This window comes from Salarias fasciatus, chromosome 22, assembly GCF_902148845.1.
Source record: "Salarias fasciatus chromosome 22, fSalaFa1.1, whole genome shotgun sequence".
Classification (NCBI taxonomy): domain Eukaryota; kingdom Metazoa; phylum Chordata; class Actinopteri; order Blenniiformes; family Blenniidae; genus Salarias; species Salarias fasciatus.
In genome coordinates, this window is record NC_043765.1 from 12,287,270 (window position 1) to 12,309,573 (window position 22,304).

At 42.6% G+C, this 22,304-nt stretch overlaps 1 protein-coding gene across 1 annotated transcript in view; it reads left to right on the forward strand.

Moving 5' to 3' along the window:
• Window positions 1–22,304, forward strand: part of LOC115409692 (CUB and sushi domain-containing protein 1-like) — a 231,056-nt gene that overhangs the window by 62,177 nt on the left and 146,575 nt on the right. The window contains exons 4-5 of the mRNA XM_030120960.1: window positions 5,678–5,872; window positions 10,126–10,333. Coding sequence (XP_029976820.1) covers window positions 5,678–5,872; window positions 10,126–10,333 — 403 coding nt within the window. The remainder of the gene's footprint in view (window positions 1–5,677; window positions 5,873–10,125; window positions 10,334–22,304) is intronic.

The following is a 22,304-nucleotide window of genomic DNA, read 5'->3' on the forward strand; positions in this document are numbered from 1 at the left end:
GCTGTGACATTTACCGAGAATGGTAACTCTTCATAAACTCCTAACTCACTCTTAGACAGCTATAAAACACTAGAACATTATTTCCACATATTTTTCCTTCCAAGATAGTCGAAGTTCCAGAGAATCAATATTACCAAGGCACTCAACACCAGTGTCACCATCTTGAAGCAATTGTGTTTGTTAAAACTATTGCTGTACTCACAATGCAGACAATGCATCCGTTTCAAGATCAGCAGTGATATTGTCTGTCTTTAAAGACCAGCCACACACCTGTATTTACCTGGAAACAGGCAAAAACTTTAAGAAGGAAAGGAATTGTTTACTGTAACTTCACATATTCGTCAGAATATGAGCAGGTCAAAAGAGGTAAATAATCTCGGCCATCATTTGAAAATGATCACGGAAAGGGCCGAGGTCTCGGACGGGGTAAAAGGAGAGTGAAATTCTGCATTCCTCAGCCTCTCTAACCAGAAGTGATGGGAGTTGCCGGCTTTTGTCCAGCCCATGTGTAGGGAACAGGAGGCATTGATTGAATTGCTGCTTGACAAAGCAGAAACTGCTTATTGAGCTAATGCACCTGTGTGTTGGGATCGATCTCGCAATGTCACTTCCAAATGCATAGCAGGAAGACGTAGAGCGAGGCAAGCGGCACAGGAAATGGAACAGAAAGGTGGAGGAATTTGGAAAGAGAGATGAGAGTGCGGAGGGGTGTTCTGGGATGAATACAAAATTGCACATAACTCCTGACAGGTAAAAGCAGAACTGCGTTTAGTTTTTGTTTTTTTTTTTTGTTTTTTTTTCTTTGCTCAGGAACACACACGCTGAAATGTGAGCCTCTGTGTTGTTTTGGGTTTTTTTTTTTAGGGTTCTGCTTTTTTGCTGGAAGCTAATATGGAGCCAGGTGCTGCAGGAAGTAATTCCTTCCTCTTGATGACAAAGCTGTTTTTCTAATCTCTCTCTGTTCCTTTCTTTCTCTCTTGAAAATATGAGTCATCTCAAACTATTAATGCATGTAATTATATGCTTTCCCATTTCAGTGCTTGGTTGTTGTTATCTAAGGTGAGAAATTAAGTACTCTCAAAGCGTATCTCCTCGTGTGAGCAGCTGAAGCCTTGTGGAAAACAACTAAAACAAGGAAAAGCAAACTCTTTTTGTTCTTCGCCTCTGTAGTACCCCTGCTTTTCTTCTACTAGCTACTTTTCTTGCTGTCACGCTGTCGTGCTAACATGGCAACGTTCTGAAAACAGTGTCTGTTTACACAGAAGTGCCAAAAGCGCTGCAAGTGATGTGGTTTCCTTGGCGGGCCAATAGTGAGTGCTGTTGACTGTTTTGCAATAAAACCACACGTTTGGGAGAAAAATGTGCTTTCAGCATTAACAGTGGCGAGTACTCGGACAATTATATCGACAGACAACAAAGTTAGATTGCGATTATGGGTGACTCTGATCTATAAAATCCCCCATTTGCACAGAGATAATGTCTGTTTTCAAAAAGTTCCACCTTCAGAGACGTTTTGCCAAAGTTCTCCCGTTTGGATCTGAAGTAAATTCCATTCTCCAGCAGGGTTTTTCAGTCTTGCATTACGATTTCTGGATTCACAATCTTCCTCCCAATGTGTTTTTGTGAGTACTCTTTCATGACAAATGTGTCCTTCAGTGCAGGAATATATAAGCATACCTTCTTTTCTTTTTTCTTTTTTTTTTTTTTTTTCTTTAAGAAAGGGAGTATGACAAATTGAGGAGCAGGCATGAAGACACCCAGGAAGAGAGAACATCAGTCTTATTGGGGTCAGGGGTCATCCCACAGTAGACGAGCTTCATAGCGGCTCCTCCTTCACTGTCCTTTGTCCCCGTCACCCGGAGTGAGAGGGAGATGAGGAGGAAAAGGGAAGGAATACAGGAATGTAAGCAGATGATGTGAGGGGCAGATGGTGTGATGAATAGCCGGGCGCCTTGCTTTTCACCGCGAGCGCGCGTGTTTGCGTGCGTGCACGCACCATCCTGTGTTCTTGCGCTTCAGCCACGAGCCAGTGTGTGTTGTAGAGCGAGCCGCATTGATGGACGAGGAGCATCGTTTGCCGTTTCAGCAGTGGAAGTGCTTAAAGCATCCGGGCTCCAGGGACGGGCGGTGTCACAATCTCCCATCCCGCTGACTTATGGACCTGCCATGAAGAACACCTAAGGGCTGCTGTTGGCGGGGCTGGACGTGGGGGGTTGGGAGGCAGCAGGCCACGTGACGACAAAAGCCAGATATCCTGCAATGAAAGCAGCTTCCGTCTCAAGAGGAGGATCAACCAACTCCTCCAAAGTTTTCTTTTGAGCACTGTGCAGCTTGAAAACTTATAAAATTGGTCTGATGTGTGAAAGATAATTGAGACTAATGGGAACTCATCTCATAAATATTTAAAATTCAATCGTATTTTCTCACAAGCTCTATTTTTTTGCATTTCGGTATTGCTTGTTTCACTGTTTTTTTCCCATTGAACTTGTCAAAATTTCTTCTTCACGTTCCCTAAGTTTAGGATATAAATGATTACAAGGGTGACAAATGAATTTTAAAGTCTTGCTTTCCTGAGTATGGGTTGTCACCATGTAACTATTCAAGTTTTTGTCTCGGTTGTCTTCAGACAAATACATATTTTTGTAGATTCTTGATGATTCTCAGCCAAGTTATAAAGTGTATTTTTTTTGCCAGTCCTCTGCTTCAGGCGTAGCCCTGTTCTGGGGATTGCACGAGTAATGGCGCTATTAGACTTAATTTACTGCCCAAACTAATAACCTGAAATGAAGAGCGTGATGAGAATATTACATACATGCACGCTTCCACGCACGCACACACACGTACACGTTTCGTGCATGCGTGCCCCTTACTCGAACATTCCCACTCTGACAGTGCTGTGCCCTCAATCAGTTTTAATGCAATGAAATCAGTCATCCTGTTCATCTCTCGCTCCCTCTGTCACTATTTCTCTCTCTGTCGCTCACTCTCACACACACACACACACACACACACACACACACACACACACACGCACATAAACTGTCATTCTCTTCCAGTGGTTAAACAGTCTTATTTCTCACACATCTGTCATCGTCGTCTTCCATTTTCCTCTCGGTCTAGAAATAGACCCTTCTCACTTGATATTTGGACTTTTCATCACTGGAAAAGCACAGGTGTAACTAATAACATTAACGATGGCCCCATTCCATTTAGACATGCCGGTAAGCCAGCATGTACAATATCACGGTGTTGAGAATAAATGGACTGCGGCCACTTTTAATATATTTAGTCACACTTGTCTCAAAGCATCTGCAGTAAGAAAGTTCCTCATGCCCGTACGCTCCTCCGCCCTTGCATGGCTTCCTTTTCCCCATATGCCGCACGCCGTGGCGCTGTCTAACCTTACATGGCCACAACCGCAGGGATGAAGCACTTACATGCTTGCTAACAGGGCCCCCCACAGCCAGGACGCCGCATTGAAGCCCCGCTCCGAGCAGCTAATATGCTAATAAGACGGGAGTCCTTGTGCTATATGCTAATCTGGTTGTGATGGAAGGGAAGCTGTAATAATGTAGCCTTGGCTGGTCAAAATAAAGGCTATGGCACAGTGGAGCCTGAAAATGACAAGTCTGTCTGTTGTTTGAGTAGCTATTAGGCCGGTGGGAGAGCGCCCAAGTGCTAACCAGTTACACGAAAGGTAAATCCGAGTCGGCTCGGGCGTCCTTGGAGTGTGAGCAGGTGTTCTGCCTTCGACAGATGATGAAAACACCTGCTGTGAAATCAGTGATTGAAATGTATGGCGCCGCCTCGGTATTCTGAGCTGTGCAAGTCACTGCAGATTTTAACCTTTTGTTTAGCGCTTGTGATGCTGCCATAAATGAAAGTTGACTCATCCCGAAAAGGCAAAGTGAAAGTCAAAGTGTGTGTGTGAGCTTGTAAAAACATGCGTATTACAAAAGTTACAGGATGTGCAAAAGATATATGGCTATACTTTCTTTTTTTTAACAAAATGTAATACCAAATATGAGAAAGTTTTTCTTACATCAGTAGTTTCTGCCCTGTTTTATCTGTCAGAAATGTGTAGTTTTTTTCTCCAAATTGTGAAGACTGACATTGAAACAGCAGTGTCTTGCCTTTGTTTTGGAAATTCTCAGTCAACAAGCAAACCTTTCACCTTCTCTACCATGGACACACAGTGCAAATATGAGCACAATGAGTCAATATTCACTTCAAACTGTGAGATAGCGTCACTCTTTTGCCTCGCATCGCAGCTATGATTATACTGTGGGGCACCACACACACACACACACACACACACACACACACACACACGCTCGCATGTTTTAAATCAAGCACGTAGAGGTCATGTTTGTTGTCTGATGGGTAAACTGGTCACAAACTGTTTGCAGCCTGTTTATTTATCAGCCAGTTAATTCCACAGCTCGAGCTCTGTGGAAAGCACTGTTGGGGAAAATGATTGATCTGCCCTTGTTAGACCTTGCTGTAAGAAGTTTTACCTTCTTTTATGTAGGGGGGTTATTTGATGAAAACAACAAACAGATATTCCGTGAATCCTTTATTGGCTCCTCTCTATCAAATTATGACTGTTTCAAACATTGTAATGTACCAGCTTTACAGCTGGTATGTCTGTCATTTGTGTGGCTTATCTGAACCCAAATGAATGAAAACATTTCACGAATGCATAAACAAAGCAAGCTGGTGGTTTTTGAAATGTTTTCTTTCATCCTGAACCTCGAGACACCTGATAAGGTAGAAATGGGAATATGGATCGAGTGTGATGGAGATGTGCCAGTGGGCTGTGTGGCTGTGCAGGAGCCATTCTGTCCTCGCCAGAGTTCATCCCAGTCCCCGTGGAGGCACTGAGATTCATCCAAAGTCCAGCACATGCGCTGGCCAGGTCCCTTGCTGTGTGGGAGTGTGTGACTGGGACTCCGAGCTGGATGGGATCGAGTGTGTATCTGTGTACTTGTGATACATGTTTGGTCACTGCCCATGTATGCATACTCTGAGGATTTATTATCTGAAATGTAGCGTGAAGAAAGCCATCCTCTCGCCACACAGTTTGTATTGCAGCCAGAGTGCCGTGGGTTTCGCCACCGTTAATGTACATCGGCGAGGAAAAACATAATTTACGCTCATGTTATTGAATACTATGAAGCAAATAAAGCGAGAGCTTCCAGATACAAGTCACTGGCTGAACTTTCTTTGAACTTTATTTGCATACCACACAATTAGATAAGGTTCTGTCAACAAAGAAGCTGGCCTATTTGTATGCTGGTCCATCACTGCACTGGCACTGATGTCCAACCTGGCACCTGTGAATGAATGATCTGACTAGAATCTTATCATTGTGTTTATTGTGAGGTGTTTTATTGACTATATTATGGATTGTCATATTTTATCTGCAGCCCTGCCACCACACAGAAATGTTTGTATGAATTTATAAAGATAAGATTTTTATCGGTGTGTTTTTGAAAGACAGCTTGGGTCACAAATGACTCTGTGTGCATTGTTATCTGTTCTCCCTCTACCTTTGACTTGTTCAAGTCTCTTGGCAACGCAGACGTGGCGCAAATGCCGCAGGCTTTCCCGCACACTGCCTCATTAACTTCCCCCCTCTCCATTTTCCCCTCTGTGTCTTTCCTCCTCTTTCCAGCTCTGCCCAGCTACACTTGTGGTAATCCTGGGCAGCTCCACAATGGCCACCAGCAGGGGTCCACCTTCAACATCGGGGACAAAATCCGCTACAGTTGCAGCCCAGGCTTTGTGCTGGAGGGTCACACCACGCTGTCCTGCCTCGCCACTTCAGCTGGTACTGCCGCCTGGGATTTTCCCCTCCCCTACTGCAGAGGTACGCGAGAGGCGGCAGGCTTTTCGGGCCAAGCTTCAAAACGCTTTGGTTAACAGAGTAAACAGTTTTCTGATCTTTCATATCAGTGGTTTTCTAAGAACGATTTTAGTCCACAAGGGTTCGACAGGCAGCTCAGAGATGTGTCCCACAAAGTAACAGTTCGTTTTGATAGGTCCTTTCAAAAATGACTAATTGTATTTAAAAATAGAAAGAAGAAGAAGAAGAAGAAGAAGAAGAAAAAAAGAATCCATCTGGGAAACATCACTTGACAATGGTTTCATTGCACCAGGATAAAAACAAAAAAAGTCTGTTTGTTCTCTCTTAACTGTTTGGAAACCTTTAAATGACTTAGCTGCTTTTGAAAAATATAATTTTTTAATTAATTAATAGTTTTTTCTAATTCACCAGTGGATAAAACCGCACATGCGCACACATACGTATTTACCCATGCCTCCACATGACCTGACAGGGTTTTTTGTGGTTCCACTGATATCTTATTTACCATGGCAGGACCTCATGTGTTTGCTCCCAGTCAGGTGCTTGTGCCAGTTGTCCTTCCCTCAGAGTTAGCAAGCACCCCCGCGGCAGTGACACCTGCCAGTGTGTGCCGTCTGACCCAAGATGACACAGTCCTTGAAAATGGTTCACTGTAGGCAAAAGTCACACTGTCGTACAATATCTTGGTTTTTTTTTTTGTTTGGTTTTTGGTTTTTTTTTTTTAAGGTAAGTAAGTTCTTGCATAAGTAAAACACTTTCAAGTGCAGAGCTATACGTTCGCCGATTTGTGCGATCGAGTCTGTCCGTGTGTTTGTGTGGCCGATGGTCGGTGTCAACGTGCCTGCTGAGCAGACCACTGAGACACTATGCCATCTGCAGCCAGGCCGGGAGTCAGGAAGCCCACATAGGAGCACACATGGCTGGGCTTCGTGCGCCAGCACAGTCCCTCCCCAACCAATCACATGCACGTGCTTGTGCTCTACGTTTGAATAACAAATCGTTAGTGTGAGGATTTCGTAACTCATTCTTTGTAACAGATTTTGATTCATATGAAAAACTGTCAATGACATGTTGCTTCCATGTGTTTTCTCTGTCATTCATTAACAAGTGGACCTCCACCCTGCTCCTTTATTTTCCTTCCTCACCCACGCAGGCTCCATCCTGAAAAGGGGGAGAGAAAAAAATTACTCAAGCACTCAAGGGTGTGATTATGCCACCTTTTTTTCTGTACAAATTATATGCCAACAAGTTTTAGAAACTGGCAATTTCCCCATGTGATTAATTGAGGTCTCCTCATGCCACATAAAAGTCAACGTGCACACCTGAGTGCCCCTTCATAATGCATAAGTGTATTGTTAATGTCACTCCAATTATAGATCCTGCCCATATGTGCAGGAGCAGGACTCGCGGTGTACTTTGGGAGCAGGCAGGCCATTCTGGCAAGTTCACCGTTCTGGACTCGGGAGAGTGCAAATCTGCCAGTACTGTTGGGACAGAGATGAAAGCGAGCCCTCTGTGGCACAGATATTGTTTCACATTTCCTGTTTTCATACTCAATTTGTTTTCTTTGCTCATAATCTGAAGAACTGCATCACTTATCATCAAGTGAGCTCAGCAATTCTTCTTAGCTTCAGATTACTCACAGCCTAAACTGTAAGTAATTTCCGAATGATGCCTCCACTTGTTGCAGCTGCATATTTTTCCATAAAGTAGTTTACTGCTGACAAGTTAAAATGCCAAGCATTTGTGGTTTGTGTATGTGTGTGTGTATTCAGTTTTATATGTCGCACACCCCCTGCAAAATCGCCATGATCTCACGGCCCTTTTACAGAGGAAAGCACATGATCTCAAATTAGTAAGCACAGAACACAGTGAATAGGAGGAAAAAAAAGCCCTTTGGACAAGAAGAAGCTTCTGCCGAACCAGGCTCAGAGGTGGCGGCTTTCTGTGGCACCGGATTGCGATAGGAGGATTGTCAGAGAGCGAGAGTAACAGACACATTGACATCAGACAGCAAGCTAATCCATTTGCTGCAAACCTGACTGAGGCAGGAGGAATGGATCGTGAACTTCCAGTGTCGGAGATGGTGCAGGAAGGAACAGAGAGGAGAAAATACAGACGACAGGACAGAGATTTTACTTATTTTCTGTAGATACAGTCAGTGAAAATAAACATTAATGTTAAATGTGTTCAAAGATATGTTAGATATTTAGAGCATGTGTGATTGCCTGGAGAGTTGCCATGACAATGAGCGGTATCGAAGCCCCTCCTTACACTTTATGAGACACCATGACATCCTAAGTGACACCTTGAAAATGTGTCCTGTTCAACCGTGGGAAGAAGCCTGACATCCACAATTGCATGAAAAAAAAAGAATACGTTTCTGCAATCCTCAGTATATTAAAGTGTCGAGCAGTTGTTTGGGTTCATATCGTCCACGGTGCAGCCAGTTTCAGCTGGGTTGTCGTTACAGCGCTCGCGTCGGCCAGCCGCAGAACGCAGAGAGTGACAGAGGGAGTCAAGGTGAGGGAGGGAGTTAGGAGTCAGAGACTTCCCTTCAAGTGTGAAGAAACGCTCCTGCGTGGAATATCAATGCACTTCCTCATCCTTTTTTCAGCCCGCATCCCACTTCCTGTCACTCCCACTGCAACAATCACCTGTCACCCCGCTCGCCATCTCTTTCTCTTCTTCATTGTCCACCCTCCCTCCACGCTTCCCTCTCAGCCGTCCTCGCATGTCACCTGTCATCCTCTTCATCTCCTTCTCCTCAACCCTCTGTCGTGGCTCCCCTCCTATTGGCGTTCACACCTCACAGGTTTCTGCTCGCCCGTACACCCCCCTGTCCTCCCTCTGGGGGGTTGCTGTGGTGACGGGTAGATGGACGATAGACAAGACCCTCTTTTCTTTTTTTTCCTTCTCAATTCGCCCCCTCCTCTTTAAAATTCCACACACATTTGGCTTTCCACTGATTTCAACATGTATACAAACAGAAGCTCACACTTTCACGAAAAGTAGTCGTGCTGTGTCTTTAAAAATCCTCTCTCGATGCGTATCTCCATCCAGCCACATGGAACACAAAGCCCCAATCCACTGAAGATATGCTTGAAGTGTGCAAGCCACAGACATTGCAGAATCTATTGTTCAATTCAGTAATGAACATATCAGTAGCTGGGCAAGACAATTATCCTCGCAACACATTAAACGCATGCTTTATTATTTAATGGTCTCCTTAAAGCGATCTTTGGGAGGGAAGAGTAGCTTTGATTACCACAAATCTGAATTAATCAGAATTTAATCACTTCCCTCCATGTTGCATTAGGTTGCATCATGCATCCTACTCTGATTCCTGCTGACTGTAAAAGCACTGTAGGGTGTTTTCAAATCCTGCGACTGCTGTCTTCTGGCCTACGGCAAAACTTCAGACAAAGGAACAATGTGGTGTAATTCAGTGCACAATTCCATGCTTCTTAGATCGACAGTATGTAGCTCGGCGCGTGGCGAAGTGATGAATGCTGAATCGGTTTGTCCATGTTATAGGTCTTCATGCTTCATGCATTTCTGTGATCTGGTATTGAACGGACTTCTCCAAGTTTTTGTCATTTTCCCCTCTTTTCCACACTGATTATAATTTTGTCTTGAAATTATAGATCATTCCTTTCAGTTGCAGGAGTTATGGTTTAAAGTTGTCATAACTTAAGAGGTAATTTTTTTTGTTTCTTTTCACAGCAATTAACTACAGTATTGCTGCACTTTTTGTGCTGCGTTATCTCACCAGCCTTTAAGCAATCCATAACATCAGGCTTAAAAATGGTATATCGTGCCCGGTTTTATGGAATCCCTCTTGATATGTTTTGTATATTTTCCTGTTGTTCCTAAATAGCACATCAGAGTTATCTTGGATGATGAAGAATCCTCCAAGAAAAAAAAAAAAACATTCTTTCACTTAAAAAATTGACAGTTTAACAGTATTTGACAGAAAAGTTAATGGGTATTTGAATACCATCTATTTTCAAAACAGCATCTGAAGTAGATATGAGTGTTATATTTGTGCAAACACACTACTCATTTTAAAAACAACAGCCAGCCTGGATTTTCTATGACTCATTCAAACTCTGTTGAGTCACAAATAGCTGTTTCAAAATTGTCTGTAAATATCCAGTCATCTCCACACTGCATACGCGATCATCTTTGTTGCTTAAACATTCCTCCGCCATTAATTTTTTTCACATTTTTTAACTTCATTGTGTTCCCCGCAGCGGATGATGGATGTGGAGGGACGCTGCGGGGCCAGAGCGGGGTGATCACCTCTCCCAATTACCCCGCCGAGTATAACAACTACGCTGATTGCACCTGGACTGTGCTGGCAGAGCCGGGAGACACCATCGCCCTGGTTTTCTCCGACTTCCAACTGGAGGATGACTATGACCTGCTGGAGGTCAGCGGCACTGAAGGCTCCTCGCAGTGGTGAGTAGCGAGCGTTTTGTCTGCTAAAATGCTGAGAGAGGGAGTGAAGGGGAGGATCTGCACGTGAATTTGATCGGAGGAAAGAGTGAGACAGGGTGAGGTACTGCCGAAAGATCCCGAGCAGCGGGATCACAGCTACCTTACAACTGTTAACGGTCATGTCCTCCAACAACAAATCGACGGATAACAGTAATTTATCTGACAGGCCGTGTCGCATTCTGCTTGGGTGTATCATATGCTCTGTGGTTTTTAAAGTGTAATTTGAACACTCAATCTTGGTCACCCACTCTCGCTCATTCTCTCAATTACTCAGTCTCACACAAACACACACACACACACACGCACGGCTCTAATGATGAAGAGGTAGGATATCCTGGCGTCAGTGTGGGTCTCTCACCATCTGTGGCAGCTCCTCCTCTCTCTGACAACTCTCTCAGCTCAGGAAGTAATTAGTGAGCTCGATTACCACCACCAGCCGTATAGCGCTGTTTCACCGACGCTCGCGTGCGCTTCGCACAACGCAGTGGCCTTCGTACGAGCTCAAACTCTCATGCACATATACACACCTGCATAAGTTGTGCACCCAAATATATTTTTCCCACACTCCGCCACTTATTGCCCCAAACTTTAAACGTGAGTTAAATAAGTGAATGGATTTGCTATTTGTATGTCAGAAAAACCCTTTTGCCATAGGCCAATCGTAAAATTGTGTATGAGACAGGCAGTTCAGGAGAAGCTAAATAAACACAAACAGAAACAAAGGAAGGCTTTAAAGCTGCATCCACAGGCTGTTGGCACGACGGGACAAGGGGTGGCACGGCCCGACCTGTATGTGAGTCTCAGATTGCGAGACAGAGAGAGGATTAGAGAGCTGTTGATAAAAGAAGCAAATTTAGAAATAATTTATTCATTCATCTCAGACTGAGATGGCCGTTGGAAATCCCGTGTCACTTTCTCTCATTCACTCCGTAGCTGTGCTGAAACGCGTCCTGATAAGACCTTGATTGACAGTCTCAAAAGTGAGATTCCTGCATTGTAGCCTATCAGAGTCTCTTTGAATCTTCTCTTAGCCAGCGGGAAGTTGATCACTTCCCAAACTCCTTCAAAATGCAGTCTGACTGTGCTTGTTTTGCACATTTTACTATGTCGTCAGCTTCTTGTCCCACACTTAGTTGGCTCATTTGGCATGTTGGGTGGCCAGATATCTTCAGTCTTTTTCAATCTTTGTGGTAATTGTTGCCGAGGGCACTTATCGTAGCGCACCTGAGGCACGGCTGAACTGTCTTAAAAAAGAAAAAAGGGAAAACAGTGGAAGGTAAGTGACTTGAAAGGAGAAAGAAGGGCTGTTGGCAGGCGATGCAGCACACAAGTCACAGTTGATCATGCGCACTGCAAGGAAAAGGCAACACAGGGGACAGAGGACACCATGCAGACGTGCTGGCCTGCCTCCATTGTTTCAGTTTTGTTCCTCTTATGCTGGCTTGAATTTTAACCACTTACCTCCAACTTCAAAAGTCGTTCCAACACAGACTCGCCAGCTAATTTTCAGAGATACTTTAGCTCTGAGGTGTCCAGGTGGCTTTATACAGAGAATTTCAAAGAGAGCAAGGAAGTAGTAAGAACAGCATATGAAAAGAAAAGAAAAGAAAAAAAAGGCCAACAGAATTACTATTTCCTAGCCTGTGGCCAAATTTTGTACTCACTGACAGCATGTATTCTGTTGGTGAATGACTGAGCAGTATTTAATGACTCTGAATTTTTTTCTCCACATGAGTCTGTTATGTGGCTTTGAAACACTGGTCCGTATTAGGAAACATTCATTTCATGAATGGTAGGTTTTTACAACATACCTTTGACATGTTTCAATGGTGTTTCCTCCGTCTTTATCATAAATGACATATCAGAAGACGACGTGTCTGGTCAAGGTATTTTATAAAAATGTCTTTAATGTTCCGATTAGTTGTAAACTGTAAATGTAGATTTCTCCTTGCACAAAGCTCTTACACCTGAAGGCCGGGGATTTAGGCAGAAATTGGAACAGTTGGGGTATAAAAACAAAAGCTGGGGGTGCAATGAGGGTGTTGGTGAGTCTGAGCAGTACACTGCTGCTGTAAAAAATCTACTATTGTGGAAATAATAATAATAATAATATTAAATAATTTATCAGTTGTTTTTTTTAGCCATTTGGTGCCTTTTGTGCTCTTGTGCTACATTCGCATAAGCACTAAGCGAATGGCCAAGCTCCTCTCCTCAAAACCGAGATGCCCCTGTCTGTCAACACTCACTAATCACTAATCACTGAGCAGAACCATAAAGCGTGAGTGAATCATGTGATAGCAGTTTGATTCTTGGCTCTTTCAGAGTGATTACACAGAATTTAATAAGTAACATTGCCTCATCAACGTTGTTCCTCCTCCCCCTGCCCTTCAGAGAGCACCACGCAGGTTGCCGGTTTGGGAGAGTTTACTTGATTTTAGACAGTTATTGGAGCATCAAACATGTGGAGCACAGAGCAGTGCCAGTATCATGTACACCGTGCATGGTAGTAGCCAAGGGGTAAAGGTTTGGGTGACCATATGGGCATATTCAGTGGCATATACTGACATTTACTCACAAAAAGCGACTGGTGGCCGCCCGTTTCGATCACTGCGACGCCCGCCACTTTGGCTGCACATGCTCAAACTGGCGGAGCCACTTAGGAAAACACTGCAGCAGTGGCTGGTTGTGGCGCTGGGCTAGCACAAGCATAGAATTCAGCCTACTATGACAAGGTAGGACACAGGCATATAATTTTTGGATGTGATTTTCCCGAAATTGCCCGTGCAAACAAGCTGCGGGTGCACAGGTGACTGCCTAAAACTCTGCTGTAGGCGTAACCAGGTTCTTAGAGTTTAGTGGCAGAACTTAAGAGCAAGAACAATGCCGTCAACTTTTTACCCCCGAGAGTAGGAGATTGGAAGATGCTGATCGATAATGGCCAGCAACTGATTTTTCCACCTGAGATTGTAGCCACCATCCGTAGCCCAGACGAGTCGTCTGCTCCTTTTCACTGAAATGTTTTTAGATCATAGAGCTCACGGCTCCATGGGAGAATTCAACTGAGGAGGCTCATAAGTTTAGGAAAATGCGCTACACATAAGTGGCAGCCCACGCTCAATAAAGAGAATGGGAAGCGGAAGTCTATCTAGTTGGAGTGGGGTGCAGAGGTTTTGTGGCTTCTGTCACCATCAGGCTCCTGAAAGATCTTTGAATCTGTGGACAGGCTGAATGACAGACAATTAGCTCAGTCTCTGGAGCAGCCGGAAGAAGCAGAAAGTGGATATGGATCAAGCAGAAGGACCCTGCTTGAGCTGAAAGATCAACAACAACATGACGTGCTCACAAAACTAGTCCCTCTTGAGAACCAGGTCAGGTACACGGTGACCCTGAGGCATGACTCAGGGAAGTGGACGCCCCCCTGCCATCCATAGTCCCATGGGTTTTACCACTTAAAACTAGACAATTCTCATGATTGGGCATGGGACACAAGTTCAGTCCTGATCACCTACAGCTGGACACCTCTGATGAGGGTGTCTGGTACTGAAAGGTTGAAACACCCCCCTGATTCAAGGGCACATTACTGATGATGTGTCCTGGGATTTACATCCTTCCCATAACTGAGAGAAACCTCACATGTCACTCTCAACCTGGAAGCAAACCTCATGTAAAGAAAATCTATTGAAGTTATATTTTAGGATAAAATTATTTATTTACTCAGATGATTTTACATGGAAAAAGTGCAATTCAGTTAAATTTTATACTTTTTTAATTGCTTGAGGAATTGATTTTTGGCAAGAATGGCAATTGTTCCTGTGTCATTACTTCAGATTTTGCGTCGGAAAGACTTTCCCACCATCAAACTAGTTCATTATGACTGTGGTGTTTTAGGGGTTGTATTGATTGACTTCTGACAGAGAAGTTGAGTGGTCCAGGAACACAATAGAAGCAAATTTTTCATGCTTTTGTTTGGTATGTGGAGTCTCTTTGTGCATTTTTTTTCAAGAACAATCAAACCAATTAACATCATCACTTAAATCACATGAATTTGATCTCAGTCATCTTGACTTCTGTAGCAACCACAGCTTTGACTGGTTTCAGAGTTAACATTCAGAAAATGCAGTCCTAAAATAATAACCACAAGACTGGATTGAAGAAATGACAGAGGGAAATCTTGGTGAAAATGTGGAGTGAATTGAGCCTCCACTCAGCAGCGCCCTGACATGAGCGCTCCGGTGCTGCCCGCCCAGGGGAACACATTACCCTACCATTAGACTGTTTGTATCCACATTGATTTTTCTTCCCCATCAACATCCACTTTGAGACAATGTAAATAACATCTGACAATCGCCAAATGCCAAATCCTCATTCGCCCACTTGCTGCTAAGTGGAATTCACAGCTAGCTTTTCTTGGGTGCTCAGCTGTTTTCCACAGCATGGTATTACGTTTTCATGCATCAGATATTGAAAGCAAATTCCTCAACATTTGGAATATTGTCATTATTTGACTAAAATGATTGCACTATTTATCAGAAATTGTTCCTGAATGAAACGTGGTCTCCATTATAAATCCTGATAACTTTTCCAAAGTCTATAAAACTGTATTACTCATGAGGGTTTTTTTCTTTTTTTTTTTTTTTTTTATCTCTTACATTCCTCTTTTTTTTTTTTTTCATGTATCCACCTCTGACAACACAAAGCTCCCTGGTTAAATGCAACTCATTTCTCTCTGTTGGAAGATCTAAGAGCCCAATGAGTTTTGATCCCTGTCGGTATCCTCCCATGCTTTCTTCTCTTTCTTTTAACCCTACACCCTATGGACTTGAGACACTGACATTTCAGGAGTGTCTGGATTATCCCTGCAGTGCTGAAGTGTGTCAGTGTGTCCCAGCCCGTCTGTGTGTTTATATGAGGGAGACAGAAAGAGAAAAGGAGTTGTAGGAGGAGAGTACAGAACACTGGATTTATATTGATTGGCTGTTAGGTTAGCTCACCTGAGAGTGAGTGAATGGTCTTTGGAAAAAGCTTTTTAAGTCCAGGGGCTGTTTTCTTTGCTTTCCAATGGGAGTTACAGCAATATGAGTATGTCTCGTTTTTTTTTTGCGGGGATAAACGCCTTAACTTTTTGTTTTGTGTTTTTAAAGACACCTGTAAAGTTTTTCTGCATGGGGATTCATCAGTTGGGATTAACTGTACTCCACACTCGGTTTTAACATTTTAACATATCCCATATTTGTTCTTTCCCAGACTATTTTCTGTTGGCATGCATGTAAATAATGCATGGGTGCATGTTTATATTTACACCTGTATGCAAATGTGTTGTTTGCATGCCGACTGCTGTTCGCCATAGGGGTGACAGATCCGTCCCTCACACTCTCTCAGGGGGCCTTCGCAGCAGCTTGTGTAACATCAAGCTATTTGCTGTCAGATGTGCCTTCCTCCCCAGTTATAAAGCAGGAACAGTCAAACTGTGGATGGTAGTGCAGCATCTCTTATGACCATCGTTTGCATGCAAGCAGAAGGATGAACAGTTGTCCACTGAAGATCCCTAAAAGATCTTTCTTGAAAATGTGATTTAATGTATGTTCCGGTGCAAAGACAGTCATTTTCTGCACGTGAATACGAAGCGTTGGCAGAGTATGCCGGGGCATTTTTGCATAGATGTGCTTTAAATAGGCTTTGCAAGACGCTTGAGTGGGTGTCAGTGTGAATTCTCAATACATTTTTATCCATTTATTATGCTGTGGCCTGTTTCCCACAACGCGGACTGTTGGGAGTAAAGAAAGCGTTTTGCTCTGGAGCTTTACTCGTAATTCACCACGACATCACTAGTCTGGTCACGTCACTCCGGCATTTCTTTCCCCTTCTCTGTCTCTCCCTGTCGTTCTTCACCAGTGTCTGTTTTTCTCCTCCTCGTGCTGTGTAGGTGCCGTCCAGCACAAGCGGATAGTTTGGTGTAATGATGGTCTATAGGCTTTAATCATTTACTTTAAGTGGTATGCTCATCACAAAAACCACAAAGAAATCTTTTATAACAAAAAAATAAACTAAGAATAAGGAGAAACCTACAGTAAAGTTCTTCAGATTTTAGTATCTGAGCCGCAGCTCAAGGTATTCCAGCAGTGCATGTCAGAAGATTTCCTTTCCACTCGTGCATTAACGATCACTTGTGCCTCTTGATGCGTGTGTTTCCCCAACTTTGCACATCTGCTCCAAAAAGATTACCGAGCAAACTCACTGAGAGATAAACATTGAAAGAGATGAGATTGAATGTCTCTCGGCTCATGTGAGGAATGGTAATGAAGCCGCAACGCATGTCAAGGATCATCACGTCAGAAGCAGTGAAAAGAGAAAGTCCCTCATATCGTGCTCTGAGGGGGTTTTATATGTATGCACATCCATCACACCTCATGCTGCTTCAGATGCACCAACCTTTTTAACCTTTTGATATCCTTCAGCCTGCTGAGGACAGAGCTACATACAGCGGTTTTGCTCTGGTTTGTAGACTATCTATATGTACTTAAATTAGACATTTCAGAAAGGCAATCTTGTATTGATTTGTCATGGAGCTACGTTTATATTATCATTGCGTTGAGCTTTCTGTGAAATGCCGAGACAGAGATATTTGTGTTCCTGTCCTGCTCCATTTACACTCACACTGACATTTTTTTTTTTTTTTTTTTACCATCACACCTAATGATTCAAATAAAGAAACAGAAGCTGCTTTGACATATATTCTGCAACCTAACTTCCACAGAAACACTCTGTGCTGAGCCGAATAAAATACAATGCATGTTGGACTATTATGATGTTTCTTTCACACAGCTTATTCATTATATGGAGTGTAAAGAGTTTCACAGCAACAACCCATTGGGCATATTAAATATTTTCTGCTGCAGGGAAACCTGTACTTATTGTTGTCTATTTAAAGCCTGGTTCATCGCAGTGCAGGCTGTGATTTCACTTCCACAATGGGCCACACTACCACGACCATTAGAAATAGTCCTCAAAAGGTAAAATAACATTATAAAACTCCTCCACCAACTTGCTATTTCTGTATGAAAGCAGAGCGCTGCATCAGTCACGTCCATATCTACTGTCACTATTCAGAAGAATTGAGTGCAACACCGAGAGTCTTCCAGGAATTCACCTGTCTTAAGAAGTGTCATTTTATTCCCCCACCTTTGCTTGGTTTCTGGGCTTGCTACTTTGATTTAAAGCTGTAGTGTAGTGTGGTAGCTCATATAACAGACTTGAAACTTTCACGAAACAGGGCAACATCCCTCAGACCTTGTAGTTTTGAAATAACAATGCTGTTGTTCTTGGAAGATCTGTCTCAAAAACCCAGAGTGTCAATTTTAGTTCTCTTTCGGCTTGCGAGTTGTCAAAAAGTTTTTTTTTTTTCCTTTTCCCCGCTTTTGCACTTTTCTTTCTTTCTTTCTTTCTTTTTTTTGCATTCTTAGCTGTAACCATATATAACTGTTGTTGGCTTATTAGCCTTGGCTTGACCAGTGGATCAATAGCTCTCGTTGCCAGTCGTTCCACTCTGATCCCGCAAAGTCTTGTTTGTCTGAGTCAGGATTTATTAACAGCAGCACTTGGTTGAGGACTCAATCTGCTATGTGTCATCGATCAAAACGGCGTTGATGATGAACTTTGCACCACCCGCCAAGAAATTCTTCAGTGGAACATTATCTCCAACACCTGGCGCCATGCTGCAGATTGGCTCCCCCAGCACTCAACGCCACGATGCTCACTCTGTCATGTCGCCGAGGCTGAGAGCTCAGAGGAGAAGAGCGCAAGGTTAACAAAAATGGGCCAAAGCTTGCCTCTGTGTGTGTGTGTGTGTGTGTTTATGTATTTGCTCAAGGTGAAGCCTATTTCAGCCGCATTGTCAAAAATTACACCACAGCAAATGTCGGAGATCTCTATTTTCTGTTGATTATATATCATTAATTGTCATTGATCGTCTGTGTTATGTTGGGAAAACAGCAGGTGCAGCAGTTTACTTGGCAATATTTAGTCTAACCTATAAACCAGGTCCCCCGAGGCAGGCAGCCTGGATAGCAATGTGTTTGTGTAAGCATGTCTAGCCATGTGTTACTTCACCCCTCCTCTTCCAGTGACACCAGAGAACACGCAGAGGTTGGAGGTAATGGGCCACAACAGTGTGCCCCGACTGGGTGTCTTTTTAGTTGTTTTTACTAAGCACTGCACCATTGGGATCCAATCTGTCGCTTTTAACAGTCCCACAGATACGCTAATGGCGTATGATTTGCTCACAGAGACATAGTTTAAGTTAGGCACACTGGCGCCTCAGACCCGCAAATGGATTTTGAATTTCTTCTTGAGATATATTTTTTCTATTTATGCCACTAAATAAGTAAATAAATATAATCTAAAAAAAGACACTTTTCATTATATCCTCTTAGGGGAATTGAATACTGGCGTCATGTCTATAGCTAAGCCGCAACTTTACTGTGGTACATTTATAACAATAACATTTGTTTGTGAATAATCCTCTTATCCAAGGATTTTGACTGTTTTTTTTCTTTATCTTTAATCCCCTAAACTCTACTTATCCTCTTTCTTAACAATGTTCTTACTTCTTTTCTAATTTTTCTGTAATATTAAGAGCAATCATGTGGATGCCCCACAATCAGAATCGTTAAAACCCACATTCTTTTCTGCATCTTCCATTATTGCCTGTGAAAACAAATGATCCTTCAAACATTGTCTCTTATCTTTCTGTGGCCAACCAATATATATATATATATATATATATATATATATATATATGACTGGAAATTCTAGTAGTTAACTGCCACTTGAGGCAGCACTTTCATTTAATTCCAGATTGTTGATTGACCTCAGCCTCCAAAGGAAAGGTCCTGGTCCCTTTTCCGTGTTTCCTTTGTTCATGTACACTGCCCTCTTTCAAAATGACAACAAACTGACGCTGACCTCCTTGACCCTCTTTCTAAGTATGTGATTAGGTCAGAACACAAAGCGTTCCAGAAGGTCGAAAGCTGTCAGGCTGGCCCATTAATCAGTCACAGTAAACAGCCCAGGTAAAGCAGATGGGAGAAGGACAACCGAGGCAACCTGCCTTGATGGGAGGAAACATATAAAATGGGTTAGCTGTGTCAGAACAGTCAGTGGATTGTTTAAGAGCAGGGGTGTCAGACACATTTTAGTTCAGGGGCCACATACAGGCCACTTCCATCTTTAGTGGGCTGGACTGGTAAAATATTGTCTTGATAACCTAAAAACCAAATAATTATTTTCAAAAATGGCGACAGTCTTGACATAAAGCCAATTTTAATGATTTCCTCTGGAGCCAAATACAGTGGAATGTCAAAAAAAGAAAAGAAAAAAAAAGGTCTCCTATAGCTGTTGAATTATGCATGTTAAAGAAGCTAACCCTGGCAGCGTGGCTTTGAGAGTTGTCTGCAGATGAGGTTGTTCATTTTTTATGGCAGCATTACCGATATCTCAGCTCGGGTCTGGGAGTTGTGTTGTGTCCTCTACGCTTCAGAAATTTGTTTAAAAAAATTAACTTTTTTTTAATTTTTTTTTTAATTTAAAGAAGTTGCCTGGTGGGTTAACAGGCCGGATTGAAGACAGGCCTGTTTTGGCCCATGGGCCTTATAGTAGACACTCCTGTTGTAGAGGAAATTGCATTACAGTAGATTGTAATGGTAGGGGCAGTTAAAAGTCCAGGATGTCATTTAACGCTTTATCATTCCTTGCTTCCGATTGCATTAGCAAGGCGCACTCATGAACTCGGTTGGGTTCAGCCACTCTCCAAACTTACCCAAAGCAGTGGGAAGTCTCAAGATTCACAATGTGTGCAAGCAGAGGGATGCCATGTGTGCATAGGTGATTCAAAGGAGCGACAGACCAATAGGGGGTGGATATGTTTCCAAGCCAGATTCAGATTTGTTTTAATCGCCTTTTGACTGTGAAGACTTTTCAAAACAAGAGAGTAATGAAAAGAAAATCTCATTTCTTTCGACATTTTAATTGAAAACAGCCGATCAGAATTTAACAAATGGCCAAAAGGACAGAAATGTCTTTCTGTTTGGAGTGATCATGCCTCAGTAGAAGCAGAACATCCCGTCCCTGAGCATCCTGAGTGGACGGAGACATCTGATCTGAGTCAATACTCAATCACAACACACCCCTCCTCTGACTCTAACCTCGCCTGTTCACAAATGCAAATATAACATCAAAGAGCACAAGCACATGTACTGCCTTCGCCATGGAAAAAAATAAAATAAAACGGCTTTCTTGACAAGTAATTTGGCATGACAACATTAGCTGAGGGCATCACGCAATTCCCTGCATTACCAATTCAAATGGGGTTGCTTTTGTTGAATCAAACGCATTTGTGATGACGTGAGTAGAGCAATCAGCTGTTTGTAGACGATGATGCTTGTATTTAATAAATACATGAAACACTTAGAACTGCAGTGGTGAATTGTACTGGGAAAACAAAAAAGTGATGAGTCTTTCATAAAGTAAATATAGCCCACACTTAGTTCTGTGCTCTTACATCTTCCTCATTTTGGACGTCTTGCCAGATTTAGACAAATAACACAACAGATAGGCCCGCCTTCTGAAGAATGACTCCTGAGAAAACTTGTCATTGATGTAATACCCCTAAGTTTTTGGCTTGGACACTTCAATACTGGTCAATAAAACAGAAAATAAGAATCAGCAGAGGAAAATGAGACAAACTGAAAGGTCAAATAATTCAAGAGCTTCCTCATTGACTATAATATACTGTATTTTTCTGAGGGACAGGACGACAGGTTACCTGTGTGGTTATGGGATTTTTTTCCAGTTGGTATGAAGCCACTTGTCATCTGATTCTACTGTGTTTGTGTGCAAAAGTGGCAGTGGAATTCCTTTCCTCTTCCCATTCATCAGACAGAGGCCATCTTTTTCTTTTTCTTTTTTTTTTTTTTCAGGTGACGCAAGGTCAACCTGAATATATTTACAGAGGAACCTTTTATGAACTCTAGTGAACGTGCCTTGACCAGTAATTACAGGCTGCAGGGCAGCGTGCCGACATAAAAACTCTCCTCAACTGCATCAATAAAGACGGGGAGGCACAGGGTGACAGGTAATGTTAGATTTCACCATGAGAGAGCCTGGGCTGCTGTGCAGCACCTATGGAGGGAAAGTCAGAGACTTCATTTAATACTTCAATACTTTAATGCTAATTCATCATGGTGATCCCATCAGGAGTATTGATCCCAGTTTATTTCTTTTGTATTTTTTTGAAGCTCCACAGACAAGATTTATTGTTAATGACACAACACAATTAAGAAAAAATAGTTTTAAGGGTTCTGTTGTTTTGTTTTGTTTTTTTTTATCACTATGCTGCTATATTAGAAACATTGTTCTGGTAATGCCTTATAATGAGTTAAAATTGCCAGTTAATTGCTTAAAAAATGTCAATGCCAGCAGACTACGACCCTGTTTGCAGGACAATGTTTCAAGTGAATGCTTTTAGCATTTTTGTTATAGAAAGGTTTTGCGTTTACACTGCATCATTTTGATAAACAACGACCGTTTACACTGAAAAGGCAGATGTGTTGAAAATGTTGTCGTGTCTATATCGGGTTACTGCGTGCTGTGATTTGCTTTTGTGATAAATGTACACACACACATAGAATAAACACCTAAAATAGTGTTAAATACTGCTTTAGAGTGATTGTTCATTTAGAAGTATTATCGTAAATGGGAAAATTCATTCCTTTCTGGGTATGTTTTTTCCATGTTCAGAAATAGAGCTCTCTCTCTCTCTCTCTCACCCTCTTTTTTTTCTTTCTTCCTCCCTTTAATAACTGGTTATACTCGCTGCAGATGTGACTTTTCCCTCCTCAGGGGTTAAGTAACGCGCTAAAGCGATACGGCGGTTATG